The sequence below is a fragment of the Caloenas nicobarica genome, chromosome 3 (genome assembly GCF_036013445.1).
Source record: "Caloenas nicobarica isolate bCalNic1 chromosome 3, bCalNic1.hap1, whole genome shotgun sequence".
Classification (NCBI taxonomy): domain Eukaryota; kingdom Metazoa; phylum Chordata; class Aves; order Columbiformes; family Columbidae; genus Caloenas; species Caloenas nicobarica.
The window spans coordinates 117,145,964-117,173,676 of record NC_088247.1 but is presented as its reverse complement, the minus strand read 5'-3'; the positions used below and the strand labels follow the sequence as shown (position 1 = coordinate 117,173,676).

The 27,713-nt window shown below is 43.2% G+C and overlaps 2 protein-coding genes across 5 annotated transcripts in view; both read left to right on the top strand.

Moving 5' to 3' along the window:
* The window catches only part of PLCB4 (phospholipase C beta 4), a 188,789-nt gene extending 174,267 nt beyond the window's left edge, over window positions 1–14,522 (top strand). For all 4 annotated transcript variants that reach the window (XM_065630534.1, XM_065630533.1, XM_065630531.1 and 1 more), the window contains 6 exons: window positions 1,174–1,349; window positions 5,730–5,831; window positions 7,572–7,629; window positions 8,054–8,140; window positions 10,232–10,268; window positions 13,072–14,522. In XM_065630534.1, the coding sequence (XP_065486606.1) occupies window positions 1,174–1,349; window positions 5,730–5,831; window positions 7,572–7,629; window positions 8,054–8,140; window positions 10,232–10,268; window positions 13,072–13,160 (549 nt within the window). In that variant the 3' untranslated portion in view covers window positions 13,161–14,522. The remainder of the gene's footprint in view (window positions 1–1,173; window positions 1,350–5,729; window positions 5,832–7,571; window positions 7,630–8,053; window positions 8,141–10,231; window positions 10,269–13,071) is intronic.
* Window positions 14,523–16,725: 2,203 nt separating this feature from the next.
* LAMP5 (lysosomal associated membrane protein family member 5) lies at window positions 16,726–27,421 on the top strand. The gene is made up of 7 exons (XM_065632546.1): window positions 16,726–16,746; window positions 19,100–19,193; window positions 19,458–19,630; window positions 19,875–20,006; window positions 20,089–20,194; window positions 21,735–21,923; window positions 27,243–27,421. Exons 1-7 carry the CDS (start codon window positions 16,726–16,728, stop codon window positions 27,419–27,421), a joined length of 894 nt encoding a protein of 297 aa, XP_065488618.1.
* Window positions 27,422–27,713: the final 292 nt, after the last annotated feature.

Genomic DNA, 27,713 nt, shown 5'->3' with positions numbered 1-27,713 from the left:
GCACAGCCCAGTGCAAATGAAATAGTCATTTTAACTATGGCGCTAATAAATTGGAGAAAAGAAGGGATGTACACTGAATTTACTACATCTGAACTTTGAAGTGTATCATAGATCTGCAGCAAAATTGGATTTCAGATGATTTAATGGTCTTGAGTTCTAGGGTCATTTGAATCTGAGTCAAATTGGGTATTTCAGGTCTTGTAACTGGTGTTTGGCAAATCCTTCTCATCAGTTTGTATCTTGCTCTACCTGAAATGACTCTCCCACTCCTAGAGAAAAACTTGGTTTATGAGGAGCTGTACCCGCTGTTAGTTACCAAAGTAGCAGCTGAAATGACTACCTGAAAATAGATTTATTGCGAGGCATATTTTGTATACCATTTTAAAAGGTAGGATAGCTTGTCAAAATATCCAAAGATAGTTATTGAAGGATAATAAAATATATGTTTCTGTTAGCTTCTCTTCTAAATTATTGAGTGCAATATATTCTTATAATAACAACTCTGGTGATTTAGACTTCTTCATACTTTCCTTGGGAACTTTCCAAAACTTTAATCTCATTATTCTTGGGAGTCTTGGGAGATAAGCAAGAGAAGAATTCTTGTCAGATTCCCTGCTGACTTAATGAGTACAAAACAAAGATACATAGCCCATCTTCAGATTCAGGCTTTATTAAACACAGGATTTCTGTGTAAACTGACTGTGTTCGTAAAACTGTCTCTACAAAATCAAAGACCGTAATTTAAGTCCTCAGAGAAATCTCACTTGCTAGATTTTTCCATTGTTAATTTCAGTACTTTTGATATAGACTTTTTTCTTGGCAGCCAAGAATGTGAAACCATTTTATATATGAACTCAGTGTTAGAGAAGGTTTTAAAATAACAGTAGCACAGTCAAGAGCACAAATGCAGCCAGTTGATTCAGGGCACTTGAGATAATAGAGTCCTAATAGTAGGGGTTGTTTTACATCTGGTTTTGTAATACACTATAGTGTCCTCAGTAGTTTGATTACTCTGTGAAGCAACTTCATTTGCATAACTTCATTTTTCACAATTTAGCTGCATTCTTTGTAATCTTTTTAATGATTGTCTTTACATCATCTTCAGCGGCAGTAATAGTTCATCTCCTAGTGTAGCTGAGAACCTCTGCGAATGCTGCTGTTACTTCTCTACAGGTCAAAGAGATTGTGGCACAGCACACTAAAGAGTGGTCTGAGATGATCAATACGCACAGTGCCGAAGAGCAAGAAATCCGTGATTTACACTTGAACCAACAGTGTGAACTACTGAAGAAACTACTGATTAATGCTCACGAACAACAAACCCAGCAACTAAAATTTTCACATGACAGGTGAGCAGGGCAGTGCTACCTGTTAACAGTTGATTTATGTCCACTTCGAGTAATGTTTTAGTTTCTTGTGTTGATAGCTCCTGTACTGCTGTCAAAGATACTGGACGGTGTGTTCGTGGTAGAAGTAAAAGAAGTGATCATGCAAGGATTAGATAGATGCAGCAATAGGCTGCTTAGCTGGTTTAGATTATCTGAGCTTCATTAAAGGCAGCAGATGCAACGAAGTGGTGGTAGTTTCCATCAACTGTAGATACTTAGATTTTACCCAGGAACTTCAGTTCACAGGCTGGAAACTGAGAGGTGTCAAATATGGAAGTACCCTTTGGAGTTGCTAGCAGTTGCGAACACGTCTTTATAGCATTGGTGATTAGAAGAAAGGTCCATGAAAAGTAAGATCATAAAAACAACGGGTAGCACGATAAGCTACATTAGCCTGATGCATTATCTTCATACAATATCCTGCCATAATCACTGGGAATACAGAAGATATCGCACAAGTGTCTTGTTGCTTTTGTAATTAACCATCCTGCCCGTTTGAAATGAAATAAAATTAAATATGCATCATATCCACAGTGTTAAAATTAGCAGTAAGTAGAGAATAATTTTTTTAATGCTGTTATTTTTATGCAAAGGAGCCTAAAAGCATATGAATGCAAAGTGTGTGTACGTACACACACGTCCATTAATACATATATAGAGAGATACAGATATATATAGATATGTAATTGTCTTCAGCATCTTTCACATAAAAAGCATGGGGAAAAAGAATAAATAAATCACATTTAAAGAAGGAACTGAAATGATTTTTTTAAATTCCTGAGTGAAAAAACAGCTTATCTTTGCATCAGAGAGAACACATGCTGGGACCTGCAAGCTTTCCATCCAACAGAGAATTGTCCCAGCAAAAGGCTTTTAGTGAGCTCATCTTTATGTTAATCTCTGTGGTAACCCATGTATTCAAGCTGTCCTGCAATAAATACCCAGTCAAAAATGAAGTCCAAAATTGTTAAAATTATAATACAAATGCATCATTTAAAAGATACTATCCAGAGGAAGGTGCAGTCCTTGGTATTGTATTTCTAAATCATACCTGACTGCATCAGCCCAGACAAATCTCATCACTTTGTTTTTAGGAGTCCTGTTTTCTGCCCCCTTTGAAATTCACTACAGTGCTCAGAAAGTAATTGACTAATGTATAGCCTGTTTGTGGAATAAGACTTTTTTCCCCCCATCATCTTTTTGAAAGTAAGTTTTTGGTTTCTGTACACATTTTCCTATTCTCATAACTTTGCTGAAGGCTGTCACTGAAGGCAGCTATTATATCTACGCTAGGAAAAGATTTGATTGTGTGGGGTTTTTTAAGCTTTTTTTCTTATAGTTTTTGTCTTTGGGTTTAGAATTTCTATATCGCTACATTGTTTAAACAGCCCTGCATCATTTCTTTTAAATGGTTCTTATATATTTATTAATGCATCTTGCTCTCTTATTAGCAGTCGCTTGTGCTCAGTTCATGTATTGTTCTATTTTCAGAGCTACTAAGAACCAGATCTCAAAATCTACATCCTGATAAATACTGAGACCTTTCTTCTCAGCTGCCCTAGGAGTAACAACGTTCAAAATTATTTCTTCTTTATTCATTGCAATAGTGTGTTTCTTCTTATTTGCAAATTTGTGTGTAACCCCCAAATGTGCAGACTGGAGACTTTCCTGTTTAAAACAAATACAAGACTGTGTCTGAATCTATTAATATTAAAGAAAAATTTGAAATGTGAAGTATTGAAATATGAATAATAACTCTCTAAAGAGACTTCACAGTTAATAATTTGTAAACTTTTTAATAGAATATATTCTGTGTAGGAATACATATGCATTTATCTGTAGAGGAGTAGGTAATAGCCAAGAAACAACTCAGGTAACCACAGGAAAAGCCGGATCTATCATGCTCTCAGCTTGCTGTTCTCACCACTTCCCTCTCTGTGAGCTGAGGTAATTAGTTCACTATCACAACAGAGGGCACAGGGCTGGTAGGAAAGCTCGGTAATCTAAAATAATGTCATTATCTGCTGTAGGGTAGATACTTTCCCTCCATGTGTAGTACAAAAAACAATTACAGTTTGTGCTTTCAGCTCATTTGAAAACAAAGCAGAAGACGGCAGATACTACTAAAAATCTGAAGCTTTACTGAATTCCAGGGGTGCTGAGCCCCCTGCCTCCCACACCGAGTTAGCTTAACTGACTTGGCTGTAGTGAGCTTACAGCATTTCAGAAATTTGGGATGTGAGGCTGTTATTTGCAAGCATTATGTACTCCAGCTAAAATAACATGAGATAGAAAGAAAAATTATGTGGTGGATTTGTTGTTTTTTTTTTTTTTTAATAGAAGAGGTTTCTAGTCATTCAAACAATACTGGTGACATAAAATGACATGTTAATGCACTTTTAATGTCGTCTAAATATCTGTATGAATTCCAACGATACACTTAGATGCTTAAAGTTAAGTATCCCTTTAAAAGACGTGTTTGTATAAATTTCAGAGTTGCAGTCAGTGTGATACAGTAGGAAGTCAGCAGTTCAGTCGTGCAGTTCTTGTGCCATGTTTTTCAGAATCCTTTTTTTCTTTCCTGTCCTGGCTTACCTACTTCTTCCAGTGAGCTCTGTCTGGGGGCATCACCCTGTTTGTGAGGAGGAGAAGGGTGTTCTGTAGCGGTGGCCTTAGGACTTCCAGCCACGGCCACACTGGCAGAATGGGAGACTCAACATGAAGCCCCACGCCAGGTGGTTGAGCAGTGAACTGACACTAGAACTTCAGCCCTGTCTTTGAGAATCACTATTTTAGAAACAAGGAGTGGTCTCTACAAGTGCTTCTTGGTGATCCGAAAAGGAAGATAAGATATTTCATTTATTCTGTTAATAATACCTTTTATTTCTTCAAAGCAGAGAAAACCCAACACACCCAGAAAGACCCATCAGCAGTGCAGCTCAGAGCTAGATCATAGCTGGCAGAAAGGAGAAGTAGTTGCGTATAGATGTGTTGGCACTTCTGGCCGTACCCATGGCCAAAGCCTTATTTTGAAATCATCAGTGATGCACCGTAGTCATCTAATCCTCTTAACTTCTTTCATTCTAAAATTGTGTCTGATGCAAATAGGCTAAATCAATTTGAACACCTACACTCAACTTTTTTCATGTCCTTGAGCACAGCAATAAAAACAAGTGACTTTAGTACTGCTCTTAAGATAGTGTGCTTGAAAATTACTTCCAATTCAGTATAGAAAATAAAAGCTTTTATTTGGAGAAAGGATTGTTGGAGTGAAATGTGCTTTCAATATAACATTTTTTAGAACCCAGTCTTAATTTTTGCCATGATACCACTGCTTTTAAATCTGTATCCAGGAAACGTTTCACCTTCTGAACTCTTGGAGAAAAAAAAAAAAAGAGGCACTGCATTTCTTTAATAAAAATTTTAAAATGTGGAAAATGTAAGTCATAGAACAAAGTTTTCTCATGCTACTTAATGATTAATGCATTTTAGAGATGAAAGCAAGCTAAAAAAGATTCAGTGACAACATTTCATTAAATTAAACACTCTGTTCTGTGCTACACCCTTCCTGTGCATACAAAATACTTAAAATTTGGGGTAATTAGTATAATAATTGTTTAGCACCCTACTTAAGGTCATGTCCAGAAAAAGAGACTAAGGCACTGCCTTGGCTTTCAATGGGTGACTTTTAGATGTATATGCACTGCTGGGGACTTTACAATCCCTTACTCACTGTCTGATTTCCGTATATAATTCCTGTTTAAATAAGCACTTAAGATTAGGAGCTGGAATGCTACACAGGCAGAAAGCAAGAGCCAGCCTTCAGGGATGGCCTTTTTGGAGCTGGCTTACCCGGAGCGACGGAAAACCTTCCGCTCACTTGCAGTTCACCAGCCGTTTCTGAAAGTCAGCATCTGTGCTGCTGCTCCCAACAAAGAATCACAGTCTCTCTTTCTTTTTAAAACAACAGGATTTGTAAATTTATTAGACAGTTTTGAAAGACAGATTGCATTTTCTAAATGTCTGGTAGTAGCTCATACTCGGGCATCTCTTATATACGAGGGAGGACAGTATTTTATACCTTTTTATAGCATTCAAAGTGTAAAAATGCTTAAAACTGATCTTTCGGATTATATTCTCTGTAACAAATGGAGACTCCTGAATGCTTGCACAAATTCTGTAAAGTCTACCCAAACAAAGGCAATTTTCATATGGTTTGCTCTTTTTCTCTTCCTTAATGGTTCAAGGACAAAATCAACTACGGTGTAGAGTAATATCAGGAAACCAACCCCAACAACAATTGCATTTCAGGCATTAATGACTTTATTTGGTCTTCCCTAGGGAAAGCAAGGAAATGCGGGCCAACCAGGCTAAAATATCTATGGAGAACAGCAAAGCCATAAGCCAAGACAAATCTATCAAAAATAAAGCTGAGAGAGAGAGGTAAGTAGGAGATCTCCCTTCTTGAGAAGGGAGAAATGCTGTCAAAGGCTGACAGGTGAACTCATGGATTAATTCCATTAATTAATGGAAATTATGCCTAATGTTTGTGCTGAATATATTTTAGAGGACCATTTTAGGAAAAACGTTGCTTTTCTCATGTTTATCCTTTTAATACATGTAGTGCTGTGATCAGGGAAATAAAAAGCTTGACTTTATACTCATCAGCTGTGACTGTTGTAGGTCTAGTCACACTATTAAATTGAAACACATCTGTAAGAGTTTTAATGATTGTATTTCAAGTGCATTATACTTTTTTGCTCTGGCTTTTCAAATGAAAGGAGGGCTATACTGAAAAGAGAGTCTGAGATTTGGTTCTAGCTGGAGTTAGAACAACTAGAGAGGCAGCATCACTGAAAACACAGGAGGTAGTGCCAGTGAAAGGCTTTCTCCTTCATCTACTGATAACACGGAGGAGAGGTGGAACAGAAGAGTGCTAAAAGTGATGATAAATGGGGAGGGTGATGGAAATCAGAGTGAAGAAGCAGGAGATGTGCTCCACAACCATACACGTGTTGCTTCTCCACTGTTGAATGGAACTGCAGCACTGGCCCTTGTGTGCTGGCGTTGGAGACCCGGCCAGGGTCCAGGCTCAGCACGGCAGGTGCACTGCTGCACTTGCAAAAGCAGGTTATTCACAGCACGCTTGGGGCTGACAGCCTTAACTGACTTGGGAGACTAGAGAGATGCTTGCCAGTACCAGCTGCCCAGACTTTGGGGAGGATTGATCTGTGCTATAGCTGTTTTAAGTTTCTTCTATTTATCCTAAAGGTTACCAAATAAATAGATAAAAGCAGGGTCTACGTGCTGATGTCTCATAAGCCTTCAAGGTTTCCCCTTCACTTTGGGCTTGCCATCTGGCTCATTCTTTCCTCTTTTACATTCTCTCCTTGGCACTGGGCTATTTTGGTCAAAAGGCTTGAACTTGTTCCCACTGCACTAAATCCCTTGAGTGTTACACACTCCGAGCTCATCAGGAAGATGAGCTGTCAGAGCCCTTGGTAACTCCATGCTTGGTTAGTGAAAGACCTCCGCTAATGACTCCCAGATACATCTGTACCCAGATATGAAAGCAGTCTGAATGCAGTTCTGGTTTTCAGGCTTTGCGATTAGTCTGATTCAGCTCTTTGAAGTATTTTTGGTATACTTCATGACAGAAATCTTAGGAAGAGACACTTTGCAGTTAGGTATTTTGTGTAAATATTAATTGTATACTTACCTTTTTTGCTTAAAAAACAACTTTAAAAACCTTACAACATTGGGAATCTGTACCTTTATTCATGATCATCAGATGATTTTTCCATTACCACTGTTAGGAGATGTAGCACATTTTATACACCAAAATAAATTGAGAGCAGAGCGCAGTAAGGGATACACAAATGGATTAAACACTTTTTAGGTTCTTTTCACCACTCTTGACTAAGGAAAAAAGCAAACTTCATTCACAGCAAGTCTTGGTCTTTTTTTTTTTTTCCAAGTCTTCTATCGTATTTTGAAAGTACTTCGAAACCTTCAGGTGTAAAGGTGTAAAGCTAGAGGAGTGTACAACTTGCCATTAGCCCCACATGGTACAGATAATCAGAAACCAAAATATACCTCACAAGTTTTTGATTCTCTTTATTGTAGCTTTTGGGTTTCTATTTTTACAATGAGTCTTCATGGACAATATTTGCATTTTTTTAGGCGAGTCAGAGAACTGAACAGCAGCAACACAAAAAAGTTCCTGGAAGAGAGAAAAAGGGTAACTATAACCTTGACAAAGTCACTGGGCACTATTTTGGGATATTCATTTTCATTTTTCTTTGTTGAGAATCCAGCTCTAGTAAACAAACAGATGTTTGTCCTTGCTTTGTTCCACATACTTGTAGTGTAAAAGATGAAACATCTATAGAAGAGGAAGCTATTTTAAATTAATATAATTACTATTCATTGTCATCTGCTTGCTATTTTTATGTGATATATATTATATGTGTAATATGTATAATATAAATATATTATTTTGCTAATAGCTCTTCTTAAGATTGGGTGATATAATAGGTCTCCTGGGACTTTTTGTGCTATCCAAATGGGGCAAGATGGTGTGTATGTGTATGTTTTGAGTAAGTTTTTATTTTGCTTGTAACTGACATGTTACATTTCCCCCTATTTTTTTCTCTTGCTTCCAGCTGGCAATGAAGCAGTCAAAGGAAATGGATCAGTTGAAAAAAGTTCAACTTGAGCATTTAGAAGTCTTGGAGAAGCAGAATGAGCAGGTATCTTATTTTAAAGGCTTAAAAGAAAAGCAGGCTAGTGAAAACAGTAACCAGAATCAGGCTGAGCACAATGCTTCTGAGTGTAAGTCATGACCGAACCTGGGAAAATGACTTTGTTCGTGGGGAGTTTAAATAAAGAGGTGAGGTGACTCAAATAATGATACAGAACCAGATTTGTTTCAGATAAGCATGTTAAAGCTAGACTGCTTAGCCAGAGTCAGTCCTTTCAGCTGTTCAGCCACATTGATACTCACTAGCTAGATATGACAGTCATAAAAGCCCCAGCATATCTATGTTAATTACTCCCAAGAAGTACCATGAGCAAATCCATTTCCTTCATTTTGAAACTTACATTTCTAATGCTGAGGTGAAACATGCCCAGAGCATGTCTGAACTCTAAGAGACAGTTAGTTTGGACTGAATTCTAGAGACGTATAGTAGCGTAGGGAGTTTTATCTGTACTAGTACACCCTTTCCTAATTAAAATACCTTATTATTTTGCTAGTTTATAAGCTCTTTTTTTTTTTTTTAATTGAAAAACTATTTGGCAAGGAAAGGAAAATTCTAATCTTCTTTCTGGTAGAAGCAGTGCTATGTTCTGAGCAGTTCCCTGGGTTGAGCCAGCAGAGCTGTAATAACTGCATGGACTTGCAGTACTGCACTTAGACAAATGTAAAAGGCAAGGGGAATGTACACAGCAGTTCAGTGAGACGAGAGAGGAGGAGTGCATTTTATACCCATTACTTTCAAGGGTTATGTACTTTGTTTATTAAATGTTCAGAACTTGAACTCCCTGGCAGATAGTATGAATGAAAGCCGTATAGCAGAGTGGGAGGGAAGAGAGGAAAACATGCAAATCAAGTATTTTCACTGTCAGGAGAGAATCCTATAGCCCCAAAGCTGCAGCCTGGGAACTTGTAGAGAGGTGACAGCACGTAGATGGCAGGCAGCTGCTGCCACCAAGCCCCAGCCACCGTGGCTCTGTCTTCTGATGACCTCCCTTCTGCACAACAACCAAAATTCCTAGTCTGTTCCCTCTCGAGGTGTCTGTAGATGCCATCTCTAACATCGAGCACAAACGGATCTGTCAGTCAGTCTGCTCCTGAGCAATATCTGCACATAATCAAAAGGCAGGGGGGACAGGTACCTGGGAGAGGCAACTGGGCTACAGCAGATCTGTAGCGTCACTATAGAGAGCATGATGGAGAACTCCCTGTGAACTGTGCTAGCTGACACAAAATGATGGGCTTGATCAAGAGATAGGTATTAATATTTTCAGCGGTTTCTTTCCGCCCTTCAGAGGGCTTTGGATCCATTTCTTAAAAACGTAAGGACAAGGAGGAATTATTATAGTTGTGCTTTTAACCACAGTGTGATAAACACATAACATATAACGGAGGGAGGTTGCTGGGAAATAAGTGTGAGTCATTAAGAGAGTCATCTCTTTCAGCAATTAGATACTTCCCTCACCTGGGGTTACAGCTTCCACTGCTGAGCAATGGTAACAGCCTACATGAGCTTGCTCATAATCCACTTCAGTGCAGAGATCAAGTCAGGTTAAATTATCAGTGATTAAATGCAGTGAGGTCATTCACGTGCTGGTTATCACTTTTATGTGGGCGTGTGGTGGCCTCTGCCACAGGGATAGTCCTTAACAGCTTTTTAACTCACTCTAAGTTGATCCATCAGAGCATAGATCTTCATACCTGCTGTTTTGACCGCTTCCTTTTAGACCCGAAAGTGCACCAGTGCAAACCCCCAGCTGGGTCTGGTTTTGTTGTTATACACATCAATATATGAAGGCTATTTGGATCAAGATAAAGGTGGTATTTGTTTAATGAGGATTTCAAAACATGATTTTTTTTTTGCTGATCAAGCAAGAGGAGAAATATTTCATTCAACTATACAATGTAGAAAAGTAGAATTACGGGTGGAAACAGCCTTCAATGCAAACTGTTATGAATTTAAATTTGCTTTGTTTTATGTATGTTTTTCTTGCATTAATTTTTCAATCTCGCTTCAGTTTTCATTCATTTAATTTGCTTCTTGTTGTATTACTCAATTTTGACATTATTATTTTTGTACAAACAGCTTTTGAAATCCTGTCATGCAGTGTCTCAAACACAAGGTAGGATGGACGTATAATAAGCAAACTATTATTTCAGTGTGCTTTCCTTCTAAATTAAATCATTATCATTGGAGCCCTTCTTGTAAATGCAGCTATTGGGAAGTACCATTGACATAGTGAACACAATGTTAATCTTGTTTGCACACAGGTGTTTGATCCTGACACAACGTTAACAGTATTTTGTGCTTTAGCATGTCAAATTCAGATGCACATGACCAGTGATGTGCAGAGGAAATATTTAGAGATGAACTTATATTGTACATTAGCTGTCGTTACTGAAAGATAAGCTCAGAGTTCTACACTGTGTCTATGAGAAGTGTCTATTGATCTAAGAAAACTATTTTAGCGTTAACATACATATGATTAACTGCTAATGCTGATAGTCAGACAAAGAGTATCCACATAAATTACTATGGTAATAAAATAAGTATTTCCGTGCTAAGACTAGCAAAATATAGAATAGATGGCTAGAAATAGCGTTTCAGTATCTAAAGAAAAAAGGCTTCCAGCACTTTAAAATTCACTTTAAAATCCAACACATTACAAGACATGGCAACTATACCTACCATGTGGCCGTGCTGCTGTGGCTTCCTAAGTAATAGTTACTCACAGAAATCTGTTAACCCCTGTCTTACCAAGGGAAATAGTTGTACGAGGCTTGAAAATCCAGTTGTACAGTACTGCTTGATCTGAATTACTTTCTTGAATTGATAACATCTTGCACCAGTGAGTGTGACAGCACCCACTTTAACAACATTTATTGACAGATATATAAAGAGGAAAAAAAGTATTCATTAGGCTAGGAAAAAAATATTTTTGTCTTTTACTGTGTATGGTTCTTAGCTGTCCTAGATCTCACTAGAGGGCAGGCATCTTGAAAGCAGAGTCCATTAGCTGCTTCATGAATGCGCTGTAGTTTCAATGCCGCCTTCTAGAAGGCTCGTCATCAAGTGCCATGATTGTGTGTTCACATCAGAATTCACTGTCTGAACCAGCCTCAGACTAGCGAAAACGGGCATCCCGATCCTACGCCAATGTGTTATTCGAAGCCAGGTTATCTCTAGAATAATTCCGTATGCCATACATTGGCATGCAGAATGTTTATAGGACACTATGTGCCAGCAGTTAATTCACAAGCTGAAATGTGTGAGTCGCTAAGAAACAACCACGAGGTTTTGTTTTATCTGGAATTTCATTTCACACGCAAGCAAAATCCAGCCAACATTTCAGAAGAGGTTGTACATATCGATTTATTTATTATGTTTCCATATTTTCATGTTAAGATTATTTCTTCATTACTTTTAAGCTTTTAACTCATTTAAATGGAGAGCGTCGATTAATTTTTAATCATATTTATGACAGTTGCTTTGCTATTATCATAATTACTTTTTTCCCCATGATGATGATTATTATGTAAGTACAGGGCTAGATTTTTCAAGCAGGCATATATATCACATCTGCACAGACCCACATTTACCTTCCAAAGTGAATAGCTGTGCATCTCATTACTTTAGATCTACATCTGCCCATTTTTGTGTATGCAGATATGTGTTTGCACATCCAGAATAGGTGACTTCTTAAGTAGGAACTTGCATAGCAAAGTTCCCTATCTAAGTAACATTTACAACTTTTTGAGGAACTTAGTTCATATAAATCAAGTCCAGTAACCATTCTTCCCTGCATGATGGACACAAAGCCGTTACACCAAAGAAAATATTAGCTTGGTTTGCCTTTTCCTAAACCTGTCCTAATCCTCGGGAGCTTGGTTGTAAAGATAGATGGGTTAGCTTGCCCTCTGGGTCAATTTATTCAGAGTCATTTGGATTCAAATAACTTCCCAGATGGAGAGGCTTCAGAGAAAATGAGATGGTGACTCCCAGTTGCTTTAAACTGCGGAGTTTCAAACCAAGGCACAACTTCTAATGTCTAACTGAGCCACAGGAGGAGTAAGTGTGCGTGTGTGCACATCCGTGAAGAAGAGAAAGAGAGGGAGAGGAAGGGAATTTAAAAAGCGCTCTCTAAATAGGGAATTCCCAGGCCAGTTACCATTTATATCCAGTGCTTTAACTCTGCTTGCAAAGCCAGAGGCACGAGGAGTTTATAGCGAGATCTGGCATCCGTTCATTGCTGTATCGTGCACAATGCATTTGGATACGGTTTCAGGTGCATTCGGTGTGTGTAATCCCATGGAGCATATAGCAGTAGTCTAATCCTGAGGTGAAAAATGCCACATCTGTAATCATAAGGATCTCCTGGCCAGTCGGAGATTATTTTTTTAAAAATATTATTTTAAAAATTACTACTTGAAAAATCTTGCCTACTGCAGGGAAGATGTTACACTGATGGAATTTTGTCATTCAATGTCTTTATGAAAGAAATGAGTCCAGATCATAGATTAACTCCTAAACGTTTCGGGAAGTAACACATCGCAGTACTCGCACAAAAGCCGTGAAGCAGACGTTCCCAGAGACATTTCCTATCAGGAGAAATAGTCGAATCAGCATCTGCCTAGTTTTCTTCCCCATAATTGGAGCTTCTGCATTTCATTATACACTTGTTCAGAAAATCAACCCATGAGTCTTGGAATAGGATCAAAAATATATCCCAAGACTTTGTAGACATAAGAATTAAATCTGATTTTGGATACAGAATGATGGGGTGGGGGGACACACAGAGAATGTTATTACATATATCTTCAGTGTGTTTTGCCTGTATTCCACTCAGACACTCTCATATAAAACATGTGCTTCATTTTGAACAAATGGTCTAATGCAGTGCTTCATGCGGTTATTTTGGATTGCAGGCAAAGGAGATGCAGCAGATGGTGAAGCTGGAAGCAGAGATGGATCGCAGGCCAGCAACAGTGGTCTAAAGCCTCAACAAGCAAACTGAAGTTGGAGAACACAGCATCCTTAAAATGAGAGCAAAATTCAAAGTAACGTTGCTGAGGTTGAGAAGTGGGCTTTTTTCTTTTTTTTTTTCTTTTTTTCTTTTTTTTTTTAATGTATAAAATGTAGCTACGGACCACCAGTCTTAAGGTTTGCATTATTTCTTTTTTAACACTGGGCACTGAATTTCCTTTGTTGGATTTCCACAATAAGAATTTCCTTTGTTCAGAAAAACACTAATTGGAAGATGGAGACAGTTTTTAAACCCAGTCCTGTATTCCTTTCTGTATCTCAACAGGCAGCTCGCCTGCATCAGAATTACACAATCAAAGCTTTGAAACACAACAGATATTTTTAGCATCATCTCAAATGGCAATGAAACTGTAGTCATGTTATTTACCATTTGTGTTCTCATGTGTGATATATTGTGTAGAAACTCCATGCTGCCAGATCCCGACAAGCAACGACTTGTCAGATGCTCGACACCTGATGTCATCAAGCCCATTGAACTGGATCTTCTGCTAAGCCACCATAATAATCAGTATAGTAAGGAGTTGAGTTTGGTCAGTTTTAAATCATATTTCAAAGTATTTTTCAGGCAGCAGACAGTAGGCAGTTGAAAGTCAACTGTGTATATTCAAAAATACAATATGTACAAAGTCATCGGCCAAATTCATCAACTGTAACAGTAACTTGACAGAATATTTCTGCAGTCCAATAATGTCATTCACAAGTGCCATATCAACTCTATCACGTCTGAAAGTTGCCAATATCCTGTAAAAGTTACTGCAATGGTTAGTGTGAGGGAAATACAGTGTATTTGTGCCAAAACTGATCAGTGCTCTAAGGAATTACATATTAGGCACTTTAAGAAAAGTTTACATCCTACATAGCTTGTATAGAAATTGCATTTTGATCCTGTTGCTGCAGATCCCAGAAACTACAGTTCATTGTAACTTAAAGATTGTTTAAATGGCTTTTGGCAAAAAGTTTGTAACTGTGAAAATGTAAAAAGTATTTATACACTTCAGAATCACAACACTGTAGAAAATCACATACATGTTGCCACGTGATAAAATTAGTCACCAGAAATGCTAAGAGTATGTTTGCATGTGATACAAATGCTACTAAGACTGTAATGCCTACTATATGACCACAGTCATTCTACTAGCTGGTAAATACTGAATAAATGTATGGCACAGAATATTGTTTGATTAATTACAAAGACTTTTAGCATAACAAGGTCTCTCTATATATATGTGTGTATATTAATTACGTGGGCATTCTTGATACTTGTAGTAAAAGAAAAGTACATAACTAATTTAATTTTACACAGAAGTATTTATGCAGATTTTCAGAATTTCATATCAGGAATAACCTTTTTATGTCCATTAGATATAAAAAAAAATTGCTAGTGTGTTAATTTGCATGTTTCCAGCGCTTGCTGTAGTTATATTGCAAAACAATGCATGTAAGCATTCCACTTGGAATTTGTCCATGCTGCCAATTCAAAGATGACTGCATGGAAAACTGGTAGTTTAGAACAAATCAGATTCCTGATTGCAATGTACTAAGCACCAATTACTTTGTTGTATATGCTTGTACAAACAAATTCTACATATTCCTATAAACAAAATAAATGAAAAGAGATAATTATGTTACTGTCAGTCCTGAGATGAAACTTTCAACTTCTCTAATAAAAACCTTAAAAATTTGAAATCTTTAGTTTTGACTGAATTGCAGGTTGGTGGTATTATTACTTACAAATTTTTGGTACGTTTTATTTCCTGTAAAAATGTACATAGTGTAAATATATTTCTATCACAGCTTATTTATTCAAAGGAGTCTTATTTCTTTTAAGTGCTAGGAGAATTGCGCAGCATTGTTCCTCGCAGCACTGCAGAACTACCCGAGTACAGTGTAGCAGACCTACCTTGAGATGCAGCAAGCCGAGTACAGTATAGCAGCACTACCTTGAGAATGCAACTGAGAGAGGTCAGTGAAGTCTTTAGGGGTTTAAGGTAGGATTTAAACTTGTGATGCCTATTCAGAATTCCCATTCTGATGCCACTTAACGTCGAGAGGCACCGTCAGCTCCTTACCATCTGTAATGTTATAAAGACAAGTCGTGTGTGCCTGCACCACTGGGAGCAGCTCTCCCTGCACTCTAAGCTTGGCTTGTCCTCTGGTGCCGGAGGGAGGGAGCTGGGAGCAGCAGCGGTCTCGGAACACGCTGAACAGGATCACAAAAGGCAGTGATTTTTATTTATAGATATATGTGTATTTTTTTAATTAAAAATGTATTTTAAGACAAAGTTGGTGGGGACAGTGCTGTGAGCTGGAATTTTACACTGTTGCCCACTGCAGTGGTTTGTAGCCAGTGAGGAGAAGCGAATGACAGACCAGATACGGATGGTGAAGCATTGAACATTACCAGTTTTCTTAGGCTCACAATCTAGCTGGAAACCACTGCCCTGCCTGTTAAAGAATTAACTGGAAATGGAGGACCTGGGTTCAGTTCACTTCCCTCTCTGATGAAAATCAAACCCGCCTGTCTTAATTCCCTGGTGAGTATCCTATGCATCAGGGAATAAGCTGGTTTTGGAAGGCTAGAAAATACTGTTCACAGCCTTATTCTGAGTCTGCGCTCACTGCTCAGCCAGGAGCGAGACATTTATCAAGTCAGATACAAAATGTGCTTCTGTGAAACCAGGGATCTGGGTAGCCTCAGCTCCCAGAACTGTTACATATTTCATCCATTGACAATTTAGCATAAAACGCAGACAGTAATTTGAAATTAAGCTATGAATTTTGTCAGCTAAGTATTTTGAAATGCTGTTTAAGTAGTATTTGATTCAAAATATATTTGAAGTTTGGCCACTAATGTAATGAGGTGAGACTTTCATTTGAGATGAAATAGGCTAATCAATTTGAACACTGATACTGAGTTAAAGCAGTTTAAAATGTCATTCTCTACCTGGGTGATGGATTCCGCTTTACTGAAATTTCATCGAGGGAAGTGGCAGATTCTCCCTCTCTGAATCTCTTTAGATAAATTCAGTGCAGCTGTGATGGGGAGAGTGATGACACCCTGGCCTCACAGGCAGCCCTGCTGTTCTTTCATGTCCAGTAATTTAGGGGTTGGTCATTAACTGGACCGTTTCCAGACGAGGGTCAGTTTAACTCCTGCCCCACTCAAGTGCAGTCAAACTGCATTGCCAGAGACCCAAAATACCCCTTGGGGGCTGATTTCCTTGCAGACTCCACATGCTGCTGCCCACGGGCTGCCTGTGAAAGCGGCTGCCAGCAGCAGATGCATCCCAGAGCCGCTTGGCCAGAAAAACCCGCTGCCCGGGATGTGCCAGCGGTGGTCCCAGTGCTGCAGCCCTGTTGTCACCACGCTGCGTGCTTCCTGCGAGGAGGCTGGTAAGAGTTGTTGTTGTCGGGGGGTAGGAAGGGGGATTCAGCCTTCAGAGATAGGCAGTCTCCACAGCTGAGGGTAAGGGCTGGCTCCAGGTGATCCAATCTGACCATAAATTGGCCCTGGTCACAGCATTTTAGGTCAGCTAATGCTGCACTGGCTCCCTCAGGTGAGACTTTTCTTCTCTGTCAATGTTTTGGTGCTTTCTTGGTGTTAGGAAATCTTAGGCCTTTTTTCGCTATGGAGAGTGAGATAAATGCGGCTCTGCAGGCTGGGAGTGAGGATTGCCACCAAAGCTGAAGGCTTTTTTGTTGTGCTGTGCAGCTAGTGGGTGCTGGGAGAGCATGGTTCTGTGCTCTGGGGCTCGGGGAGCTGTGGGTCAGGCTTGCTCATGTCTCTAAGACAGCTGCTCTTTCCCAGCCGCTCCCTGTTGTACCCTCCTACATCGGCTGGATGCAGGAGCAGCTGCTCAGCATCGTCTATTTATTTGGAGGTTTAGAAGCTACCTAGAAAGGTCAAAAAATTGGTAATTAAATAGGGGGCTAGAGGAGGAACTAGAGGCTACTTAAATACTGAGGTCATCAGTGAAAGACCTGAGGAAGCCAGGTATTAAAATCACCACAGAAATGGAGTCTGTTGCAGTCAAAAAGCCTCATATAGAAATATTTTTTTTCCTTTATATAGTCCCCTGCAAGTATTATCTTCAGGTTAATCCCATGCCACGACTGACACAGGTCTGGCTTTATTTTGGGGGGCAGGAATGACTCTTTATCATGAAACAGGAGAGAAGGGAAATGACCAGGACATAATATTTAATATGTAGAGCAAGCAGAAATGTAATTTCAACAGCGTAGTTACAGAAATCAATATGTTCCTTCAGTATCTGCTTTTATTTTAAAGAGGTAGTTCCCAGCAAGAAAACCTCTCTGTGCAGGTGTGCCCTGGCAGAGAAAGGGCAGCTTCCCACAGTCAAAACTCACCTTGTAATTCCTTGCTTTGCAAAACCCTGGTCTGTTTCCTCCAGCCTCCTTTTCCTGGACTAGAAATGCGAATTGCTAGTGAATCCATGTAACGCCACACATGCCAAATAGCTGCTGTCCCTTTGGCTTTTTGCAAAAAAAAAAAAAAAATCCTTAGTAGTAGGCTCCCGTTCATCGCTGTTCCGGGGACTTGTGTTTCTGTAAATTGTAAATATTCGGATGTGGTCCTCGAATGGGTCGAGGGCGGGAGTGTATTAAAGGACCATAAAAGCTCCCGATGAGGGGTGGAAAAAAAATATTTTAACGCTTCATGGCCCGGCAAAAGAGAAAGGTGAAAGCCGGGAGGTGCGGGGGGGCCGGCGGGGCTCCGGGAGCAGGCGGCGGCCGGGCCGGGCTCCGCGGCGGTGCGGGCAGCCGGGGCTCGTCTGCCGTTTGCAGGGCCTCGGGGGAGAACCGGCAGCTCACCCGGGCGCTCTGGGCTGGGAACACGCCTGCTCCTCCTCGGGACACCCCTCTGCCCCCTCCTCCCCAGAGGCCGACAGGGATGGGGTGCGTGGTGCTTTTCCGCAGCCCGCCTTGCAGCCCCTTCTGCCCTCAGCGCCCCCAGCTGTGCCGGACCCCCCCACCCCCTTTGCCCCATAACGTTCCGCGTAGGCGCAGCCTGGATTGTTTTAATGCATCTTCTCGGTGCTATCGGGACTACTCTCCTTGCTACGTGATGGTACGTTTTATGTTACGGTGTGTTTTATGGTATGTCACGACATGTTAAGAGGTCAGGTGTGTTGGTGGCCGTTTACAAAAGACTGCCGGCTTTGCTTCTGACCTTGCCATACAAAAATAGCTGCACGTTTCTTTCTAAATTAAAACACGAGCCAGCTATTCGCCTTCACGAAAATTACTGGCGCTCTGTGAGCAGCCGGCGCTGGACTAGATAACCCCTCCTCCATCCCCTCCGCTGTCCCGGTTTAGCGGTTCGCTTGCCTCTCTGGCGGTGCTGCCCCGGGACAGCGGTTGTCCCGCGGGAGCGGCCGCCTGGCGCGGCTCCGAAGGGGAAGGGTGAGCAGTAGGACCCGCGGGGAAGGGGGACCCGGCCCCGCACTGTGCCCCGGCGAAGCCCAGGGGAGCGGGGGGGGCGCTCGGTGCGGTTCAGCCCCGCTACAGCGGCACGTCGGGGCGGCCCGGCTGGCCAGGGGTCCTCAGCTCTTTCCTCTGAGGTCCCCGTTCTCCACCGGGATCCCTTCCGCGGGGGTTGGCGGGGTCCCGAATGCCGGAGGAGGGGGGGGGAATCCCTCCTCCCCCCGCTGCCTCCGCGTACGCCCCGTCTGTCGGCGTGGGCGCCTCCGTCAGCTCCGCCGGCATCTCCCCTCCTCCTCCCCGCACACCCACACACTCTTCCCCGTCCCTCCTCCCCGCCGCTCCGCAGCACAGTGCTTTTGCAGCCTGTGCAGCTCCTGAGAAAGGAGGTGTTGAGGTGTTTCAGCTTTCTTCCAACCTCCTTTTCTTTTTTTTTTTTTTTTTTCTTTTTCTTTCTCTCCTCCGGAGCGGACCCTTTCGGAGAAGCAGCAGCCGCGGACACGCCGGGGCCAAGCAGGGAGGATGGCTGGGGGGCGCCTCCCGGGGCTGCTCTTCCTCTTGCGTGAGTACCGCGGCGGCAAGTCGCGACACGGAGAAGCCCTGTCGCGATAAGGCAGCCGCTGAGGCAGACCCGGCGCTGCTAGAGCACCGGTCCTGCTTCACTACCACCGGCTGCCCCGTCTCCACTGCCGGCTCTATCGCGACAGGGACGCCCCATGGTGACAGGGGAGCTTACTCCAGTGGGCTCTGGGGTGGCGGGGTAAAGGTAAAGGCTTAGGGCAAAAGGCCCGGGCGCAGCCGCCGCTCAGCGCCTCTCTGCCCGCAGACGCCGCGGCTCACCTGGCTGCCGAGCAAGAAGTTGAAAATCTATCCGGGCTCTCCCCTAACCCCGAAAAGGACATTTTCGTGGTGCGGGAAAACCGGACGACGTGTCTCATGGCGGAATTCGCCGCCAAGTTCATCGTCCCGTACGACGTGTGGGCCAGCAACTACGTGGATGTGAGTGGGGTCCGGGGCTATGGGGGGGCGGCCGGGACTCGCGTTTGCAGCGCTGCAGCCGCGGAGCCGCTGCTTGTTTTTACGGCAGGACCGGTGCGGGGTGGGAGGGGAAATCCGCCCGTACTTTTGGAAAGTCTTTTATCCCCTCTGAGGATATTCAGCCGGGGCTGGGAAGGGGGGATGGACTGTGGACGCCCGGGGGGGCACCGGGGCCGCCCCCCTGACCCCCACTCCTTGCTTGCAGCTGATCACGGAACAAGCCGATATCCCGCTGTCGCGGGGAGCCGAGATGAAGGGCAAGTGCGGCACCAACGAGTCGGAGCTGGAAATCTCCTGGCTGGAACAAGCGTACACCCTCAAACTCTTCTTCCTGAAGGTACAGGGCTCCCCCCGCACGCCCGGGAGCTGGGGGGTGCACGGCGGCCTTGCCGGGGTCCTGACCGGCCCTGTCTCGGCAGGAGGGGCACAACACGTCCCGGGGGCAGGAGGCTTTCTGGAGGCTCAGCCGGATCCAGTTCACCTACGACACCTCTGAGCGCACCTACTTCAAGGACGCCGTCAGCCGTAAGTGCCCCGAGGGGACGGGATTTAAAGCAGATTCCCGGGATCTGACGAGCTCGGGGCAGGGTGGGGGGGAGGCGGAACGCAGACACCCCGCGGGCTACTTGCTGAAAAGCAGTTTAACAGGGGAAAAAAAGAAACCCCAAACCCCACCCGACAAAGCTGACACCAGGTGCCAGTTTTTAAGTGCATATTAATTTTTTCCCTTTTTATTATTGGTGGTGGCTTGGTTTGGTTTTGGTGATTTTTTTTGTTTGCTTGCTTGTGGCGGTTTTTGTTTTAATCACCGCAGTTGCAGCAGGAGACACAGCCCAACCTCTGCCCATTTGCTGCATGGCCCTGGGCCCCTCCCCGGTGGGACGCAGGGGTCCGATGGGTTGGGCAGCGGGGAAGGGGTCTGCCTGCCTGCAAAAATTTTTCTCCTTTCCAGAGGGACCGGCACCTTGATGTTTTTTAAGGTTACTTATTACCTCAGTTCTGATGTTGATGAATGGGTAGGAAAGCAGCAGTTCCCAATATAACAATGACATCGACATCAGTACCCGTACTCCTACACATCAATATCTGTACTCCACACCCAACAGCCTCCTCTTTTCTCACTGTGTTTCCTTTTTTTTGGCTTTCATTTTATTTTTATCTTATTTCTGCTCAGAAATGAGCAGTCTTGTATTGAAAATTGAAATATGGTTATTTGCAAGTTGTTCTTTCGCAAGATTTTCAAACTCCAGTGAATGGTGTGTTAAGGGTTTGTGGCATAAGACACACTGGACATGGAGCTGTTTTTCCTATCGGTTTTCCTACTGTTCGTGTCCCCAAAACACAGTGGTGGCCGTGCCTCATCACCCTCTGGAGTGCGAAACACTGATTGCCTTTCTGTGCTGCTGGAAGGGAACAAAGGGCCGCAGAGGAGCGGGATGTGGAAGACATCCCTCATTCCGCCTTGCTGAGCCGCGTTCAGCCATCATTTATAAAACAAGCTTGATGCAATGGGACAATATTTTCTTGTAATTTATACTTGGGCGAAACGGTCATGTCATATTCTTAGGAAAGGTGCTAGGGCCTGTTTTGCTTTGTAGTGAGGTCCCCAAATTGCATTGCTCCTTCCCACTTGGATTCAGAGCCCAAGTGCAGCGGCAGGAATTGCTTTTTCCCAAATGCAGGGAGTATGAGCACAATCTGAAACCTGCATATACATCAATAGAAACCATTCCTCTGAGTTGATGGACTTGGAGTCCTGTGATATGAGCACTGCTGGCAGTGGCAGAGCCAGCTCTCCCCTTCATGCCGGCAGGACCACGCACTGCAACTGTCCATTCCTGCTTGCAGGCAGGCAAACCCCAGTGCGGGAATTGCCCGGGGGTGTCATGCCAAAAGCACGGTCCCATCCCGGGAGAAAATGCTGCTTTAAGAGCAGTGGAGCATGCGGCTGCTGCATTGCACACTGCCTGCATACCTTGTGTTTGATTCGTGTGCTTTGTTAACAAAGTCGCGTCAGTCCCCTGGAGATGGGACCTGACCTCTGCTGTTTCTGCCCCTTGGCCAGCCGGCAAGCACACGGCCAGCTCGCACCGGCTCTCTGCCCTGGTCACCCCAGCTGGGAAGTCCTACGAGTGCCAGGCGCAGCAAACCATCTCCCTCATCTCCAGCGACCACCAGAAGTCTGTGCAGCTCTTGCTGTCGGAAGTGCGCGTCCAGCCCTTCGACATCACTGCAGATTTTGTCTTCAGTGAAGGTAAGATGCAGGGCGAAGGCGTGTCTTGCATCCCTGAGATGCTGACGCTGCCAAAGCCTTTGGGGTTTCACAATGTACTGAAGGAATTTGGGTCCTTCTCCTCCCTCCAGCGGGTTGTTAGTGCTCCCTGCAGTCCCTCCGACTCATTCTCTGCCTTTGTGGTCCCTCCAAAAGCCTGCAGGAGCGTTTTAGGGCTGCAGCACGCTGAGGAAAGCTTGGGGCTGTGCGGGTGTAGGAAATGCTTGTGATACGCGTTGCTGGCTCCAGTGTGATTAACGCTCACTGTGAGGGTGAAGGAATAGTAACGGCAACTTCGGTGAGGCACCTTGTGTGCCCAACACACTGGACGCTGTTCATTCTCTTAGGTTTCTTTAATGTTGATGGTGGACAAAAGAAAATGTGAGTTAACGCGTGCCGTTCGTGTCCAAGGGTTGGACTGAAGGCAGCAGTAATACTGCCACAGGGCAGAATTCCTGCAGATTTTGCCTTCCTTTATCCTAAGTAACCCACGGTGCTCCTCCTCCCTGACCCCCCCCTGCCTTTCCATCAGGTTGGATGAGGGATTATAAACAGGCTCACCTGAATTAGGGCTTCGAGACTAGTCCCCTTTTTATAGTGCTATCTTAACAAATTATTTAATTCCATTATTGTAACAAGATGCAAATAAAATTTGTAGTAGCCAAATCTTTTAATAATGAGCTAGAAAATGGTGGTGTTATTTTCAAGCCCAGCATTAAAATCATGGGGCTTTATTATTTTGCATGTGGGAAATATTTTAGAACACAATAAAAAACCAGCACCGACTACAGAGCCGAGCACTTACGCTCATGACTCACATTCCTCTAACTGATGTAGTAAATATATGCTATTATGTACACTGGCTCTGGCAGAGCCTTGTGTGGCTGAATTACTCATGGCAAGGCCAGTGTAGTACAGAGTAGGTTTTATGCATGAGCAGAAATAATTTTTTTTTTCTCTATTGAATTAGTAGCACATTTTGCATAGGTTACAGGGAGAAAAAGGTAGAATTTTGTAGTTTAGTGTGATTTTTTTGTTGGCACATGTTCATTCTCTCCCTCCTCGTGTAGATCCAGGCTTCCTGCACTCAGGGTTTGGCTGAGCAGACCCAAGTCTGGACTGGGTTTTACCTGCTGTGTCTCTGTGATACCAAATTTGTCAAGTCCAAGAGCTCACAGTTAAAACAAACAAACTTGGGAACTACCTGCCTTTTTCATTATATGCTCTTTCGTATCAGGAGGACACGCCAGTTGGTTTAACAACCTTTAAACATATGTGGGGGATTCGTCCTTCTGAGAAAAGCATAGTTTCTTTTTTTGTCAAGCTTTCTGGGTTTTTTGTTGTTGCTCTAGTTATTAAATGACACTTCTTTTTGTTGAATTCCACTGCAAAGAGCACCTGGAGAGGATGGTCAGGAATACCTGAGAGGTGGTTTATTAGTGAAGCTTCTCCCAATGCCACGTCCCCACCAGCCCTGCAGACCAGCGTGTCCTCAGCACATGCATGGCAAAACATGATCCTTTGTGGGGTCTGCCAATCTTAAATTACAGTAATTAGCCTTCTCCTGTTTGGTTCATTAATTTCCCGTTATGTAAAATTCCTGTTAATTATGAACAAGCTATAGAACATTTTAAAATATTTTAGAGAAAGAAACGTGCTAGAGCAGAAGAATTGCTGAGATGCAGGAGGGTCAAGGCCCTTTTACCGCAAAGAAATAGGAGGAAAGGTTTTGTCATTTGTCCTGACACTGTCTGGTCTGGAATAAATTAAAAAGCTTGTAGGGAGTGATTGGATTGCTTTTATTTTTTGAATGCTTAAACTCATGTGCTATATTTTTTGTTTTAAAGACATTGCTTCCAACCCTTACAAATACATATATGTATATATATATATTAAAAAAAATGTACATACATCTCTCTACATATTTACCTTTTTCAATACAGAAGCAGCAGAATGTTTTTTCCATTCAGGGCTTGGGAATTTTTTTTTTTAATACGGAAGATGTGTGCACATTTTTCAGCTTGAAAGGTCAGTAAAAAGACAGCTGAATCAAGAGAGTGTGAGGAGAACATTTAAATTGGCAAGAGACCCCCCACAAAAATTGTCAACTCTTTTAATCAATATAGGCAAATACTAATCAATCAGGCAAAATACTGATACAAAATTAGGGCCCGGGATCCCGGGAGACCTCATCTCCCTCTGAGCCGCCTCAAGCAAGGGCCACATTTTCTCAAGGGTCCTTGACACCCAGTAGCTCCTCTTTGCAAGGTATGTGGCCACATTTTAAAAAGCACTCAGTCTTTTTTTTTTAATAAGCTAATCGCTTATAAATGTCCATCTAAAATCTCAGACACAATCGGGCTGTTTTTCCATCCCTTTGAACAGCCCCTGCACCATTCCTCAGGCTCGGCGGTCATGACTGTGGGAAACAGCTGATTTTTTATTATTATTTTTTTTTTTTTGCTGCTATTTGTTCTGCAGAAGGATGCTGAAACAAGAAAATGGGCCTGTTGGGTGGTTTTGTAGCCTAGTACTGAAATTGGACGAGCACTCACCATAGAAACCGTGTGGGTACATGAGCCTGGGTCCTGTGCGGTGCCGGAGGAAGCGCAGCACAAAAGAACGATGAGGAACGCACCTAAACGCCTCCGTTGTCTCTGCCCGCAGCCTTTGTTCAGCGGGACAGGGACCAGGGCTGGGGGGTGGCACCTCTCTGGGACAGGGGTGACCCCACCAGGTTCAGGATGCAGCAAAACTCCCGGCATCACCTGAACTTTTCATGTAGTTAAAATTTGCCAGAGACCTTTTTGCTTTCATGGACTGAGGGAAATGCTGCGATCCCTGTGACTTGAAGCAAAATACTCAAGAAAATTTGATGGAAAGGGCTGTTTTCCTGCAGAAGGCATTGATTTAAAATAACAGCGGTTCCTGGTGTGACAGTGTTTGATTTGCTGTGCATTAACCAGCCCACCTGCCCACACTGTGCTCGATGGGGTTGAGTGTCTGAATTTGTGTCTGCTGTGGACTTTATTCAAACCCTCCTCCCCCCCAGCTCTCCCTTTGCATTTTCCTTTGCTGACAGACCAAGAATGATGCCTGTTACCTACCCCCCCCTATATGTTGTGGACCTCAGCGCCTATGCAATGAGAAATGCTATATAGATGTTATTTTTATTTGTTGTAAAATGATGTGGTTTAACATTACATTAATGTTAAAATAGAGCTGGGGCAGAGCGCTTTCTGCCCGGGGAGGTGCAGCCGGGTCCAGCTGGGGAGAGCAGCATGGGTTGTGGATGTGCTGCTGGAGACTGCGAGCTTTGCTTTGATTTTTTTTTTTTTCCTGTGGGCTTTTTTTTTTTCCTTTTAATCCTCTTTAAAAAGTGTCAGGATAAGGAACTGTCTTCCTTGGCTGCTCGGAGGAATTGACACCTTTTTGAGTTCTGACTCAGACACTTAAATACAGCCAGGGCTTTACGTGGACACTGGAGTTTTGGACACGTCTTCTGACACATTTTGTGCTCTACAGCCAGTTTGATTTGGCAAAAGATGGGAGTTCAAACATTGCAAGCAGATGTGTTAGAGTTGGATTAGTGCTCTGCATCGCAGCACTCGTGCTTTTGGCTTTGCTTTCTTCACTGGCCGCAGACCCCCGTGTTCACCCCATTCTGCAGACACAGCATCGTTCTTGTTTAAGGAAAGGTGCACAGGCAAACCTGCCGTGTTTGAGCGCAGGTGAATGCCCTCAGCTGGGTTTACAGCAAGCACATTTCAATTTTCTGGCACCCCTGGCCCCGCAGCACTGCCCTGTGTGTGGCTTTTCCCGCAGTCAGGTCCAGGGATGCCAGCCTGCCGCTGTGTCTCTACCTTGGAGCTGCAAGTCTGGTCAGGCCTAAACCAGGAAGAATTTCATAAAGATAGAGAAACCCAATTTTGGAAGCTATAATAATAATCAGGATTTTTTTTCCCCTTTCTCCCTAATACAAACAAACAAAACCCCTGCATTGCAGCAATTGCTGAACCGCCTGTAACACAGTCCTGGTGATTAATCACTCCTCTGGTGAATCAGTGAGCAACTGGAACAGAAAAGGACATTTTTTTTGTTAGACTACCTTTCACTTTTGCTTTTTTGTTTCACTTCATTTACAGCTTGAAATGTTTCCTGGTGGCATCGCTGCGAGCCCGGTGCTGGGAGGACGACAGAGCTCCCAGAGGTGCCGGCGCTGCTGGAGATACGTCCCTTCTGTCCCCCCCTGCCTGGGCCTGGGCGGTCTCTGGGTTTTTCCTGCTCTTTACCACATGCCGTTAGATTTTCAGAGCTTTTGCTGTTTGTGGTTATCGCAGATCTCTGCGTCTTGCGATCAGCTGCCTGGGGAACCCATCTGGACAGTCTTTAGCAATGGGAGGAATTAATGGTGCCCTTTGTATCTGCTCGTGTAACATGCAGCCCTTTTTTACCTTTTTTTTTTTTTTAAAGTAATTGCTGTTTTCATTGTTTTCAGCACAATTGTACTGTGAAGAAGATGATCCAGGGGCCAGAGCACTGTCCCTCTTGTACCCCCCATAATTTTCTTTGTTTTTTGTTTTGTTTTGTTTTTTTCCAGAGTTGGCATTTTTTGTCATTTTGGTCTGGCAGCCCCATCTTGGCAGCATCAGCTCTGCCTGTCCCTCGGTACGGATGAACAAGAGTCACGCAGGGAAAAGAGTAAATTATGATCCTGTCATTCAGGCCTAGGGTAGACTCTGGAAGTGTAAGGGAATTGAACCAGGGCTGCCAGTGTAACGTGTTTCCTAACCTTGGTGGCTGTGCCTTTGCAAGCTATCTAGAGAAGCATTTTCCCATCGTAGCTGTGGTTATTTTCTAGTGGTTTATTAGAGTATGACGAGGACTTGTAGGCCAAAGAGAAAGACACTGCTCATCAGCCACCATCAGGAAACTTGCACTTTCACTGTCCTGGTCCCAACAAGGCCATTCCTGTCCTGCTGTGGCAAGGGCCTGAAGAGGAGCTTATGGGCATGAAAAGTTTTTTCCCCAGTGTCAGCTGGTTTGGTAGATGTCACCTCTCCCTCCGAACCCTGCATTGTGACTGTGATTTCACTTTCCTCCAGAGCAGCTGATTTTCTCCCTGGGACTCTGATGATGGTTGCTGTCTGTCCTTGCTGCTGTGGCTATTTTTGCCGTGCAGGGACCCCAGGCACAGAGCCGTGACTCCGGGGAGGTCCATTCGCTACTGCAGCAGCTCAGATTTGCAATGTCTCATTCATTTCTCTCTTCCTCTCCTTCCTTTTATTTCTTTCCCTGCAGAACACAAGTGCCCCGTGGACCAGAGGGAGCAGTTAGAAGAAACCCTGCCTCTGATCTTGGGCCTGATACTGGGATTGGTTATCGTGATAACCCTCTGCGCCTACCATATCCACCACAAGCTGACAGCCAACCAAGTGCAGATTCCTCGGGACAGATCTCAGTACAAACACATGGGATAGGAGACAGCCCAAATAACCAGGTAGAAAAAGCAAAAGCACTTTTTTCTAAAGGTGAGGAAAGGTAATGGGGGGGTAAGAGACGGTATTCACAACACCTAATAGTGGGTATTTCACGGAGGCACGCACATTAAGGTTGGGCTTTAACATAATTAGTGCAGAGACATAGATTTTGGATTCTGGAGACATTGATTTTTGGAGTCTGTCTGTGGCAGTAGGTGATATGAATACCTTCTTAAACACCGGGCCGATTATCTGGAAACAGAAACGCTTCCCATGTCAAAGTTTACCACTG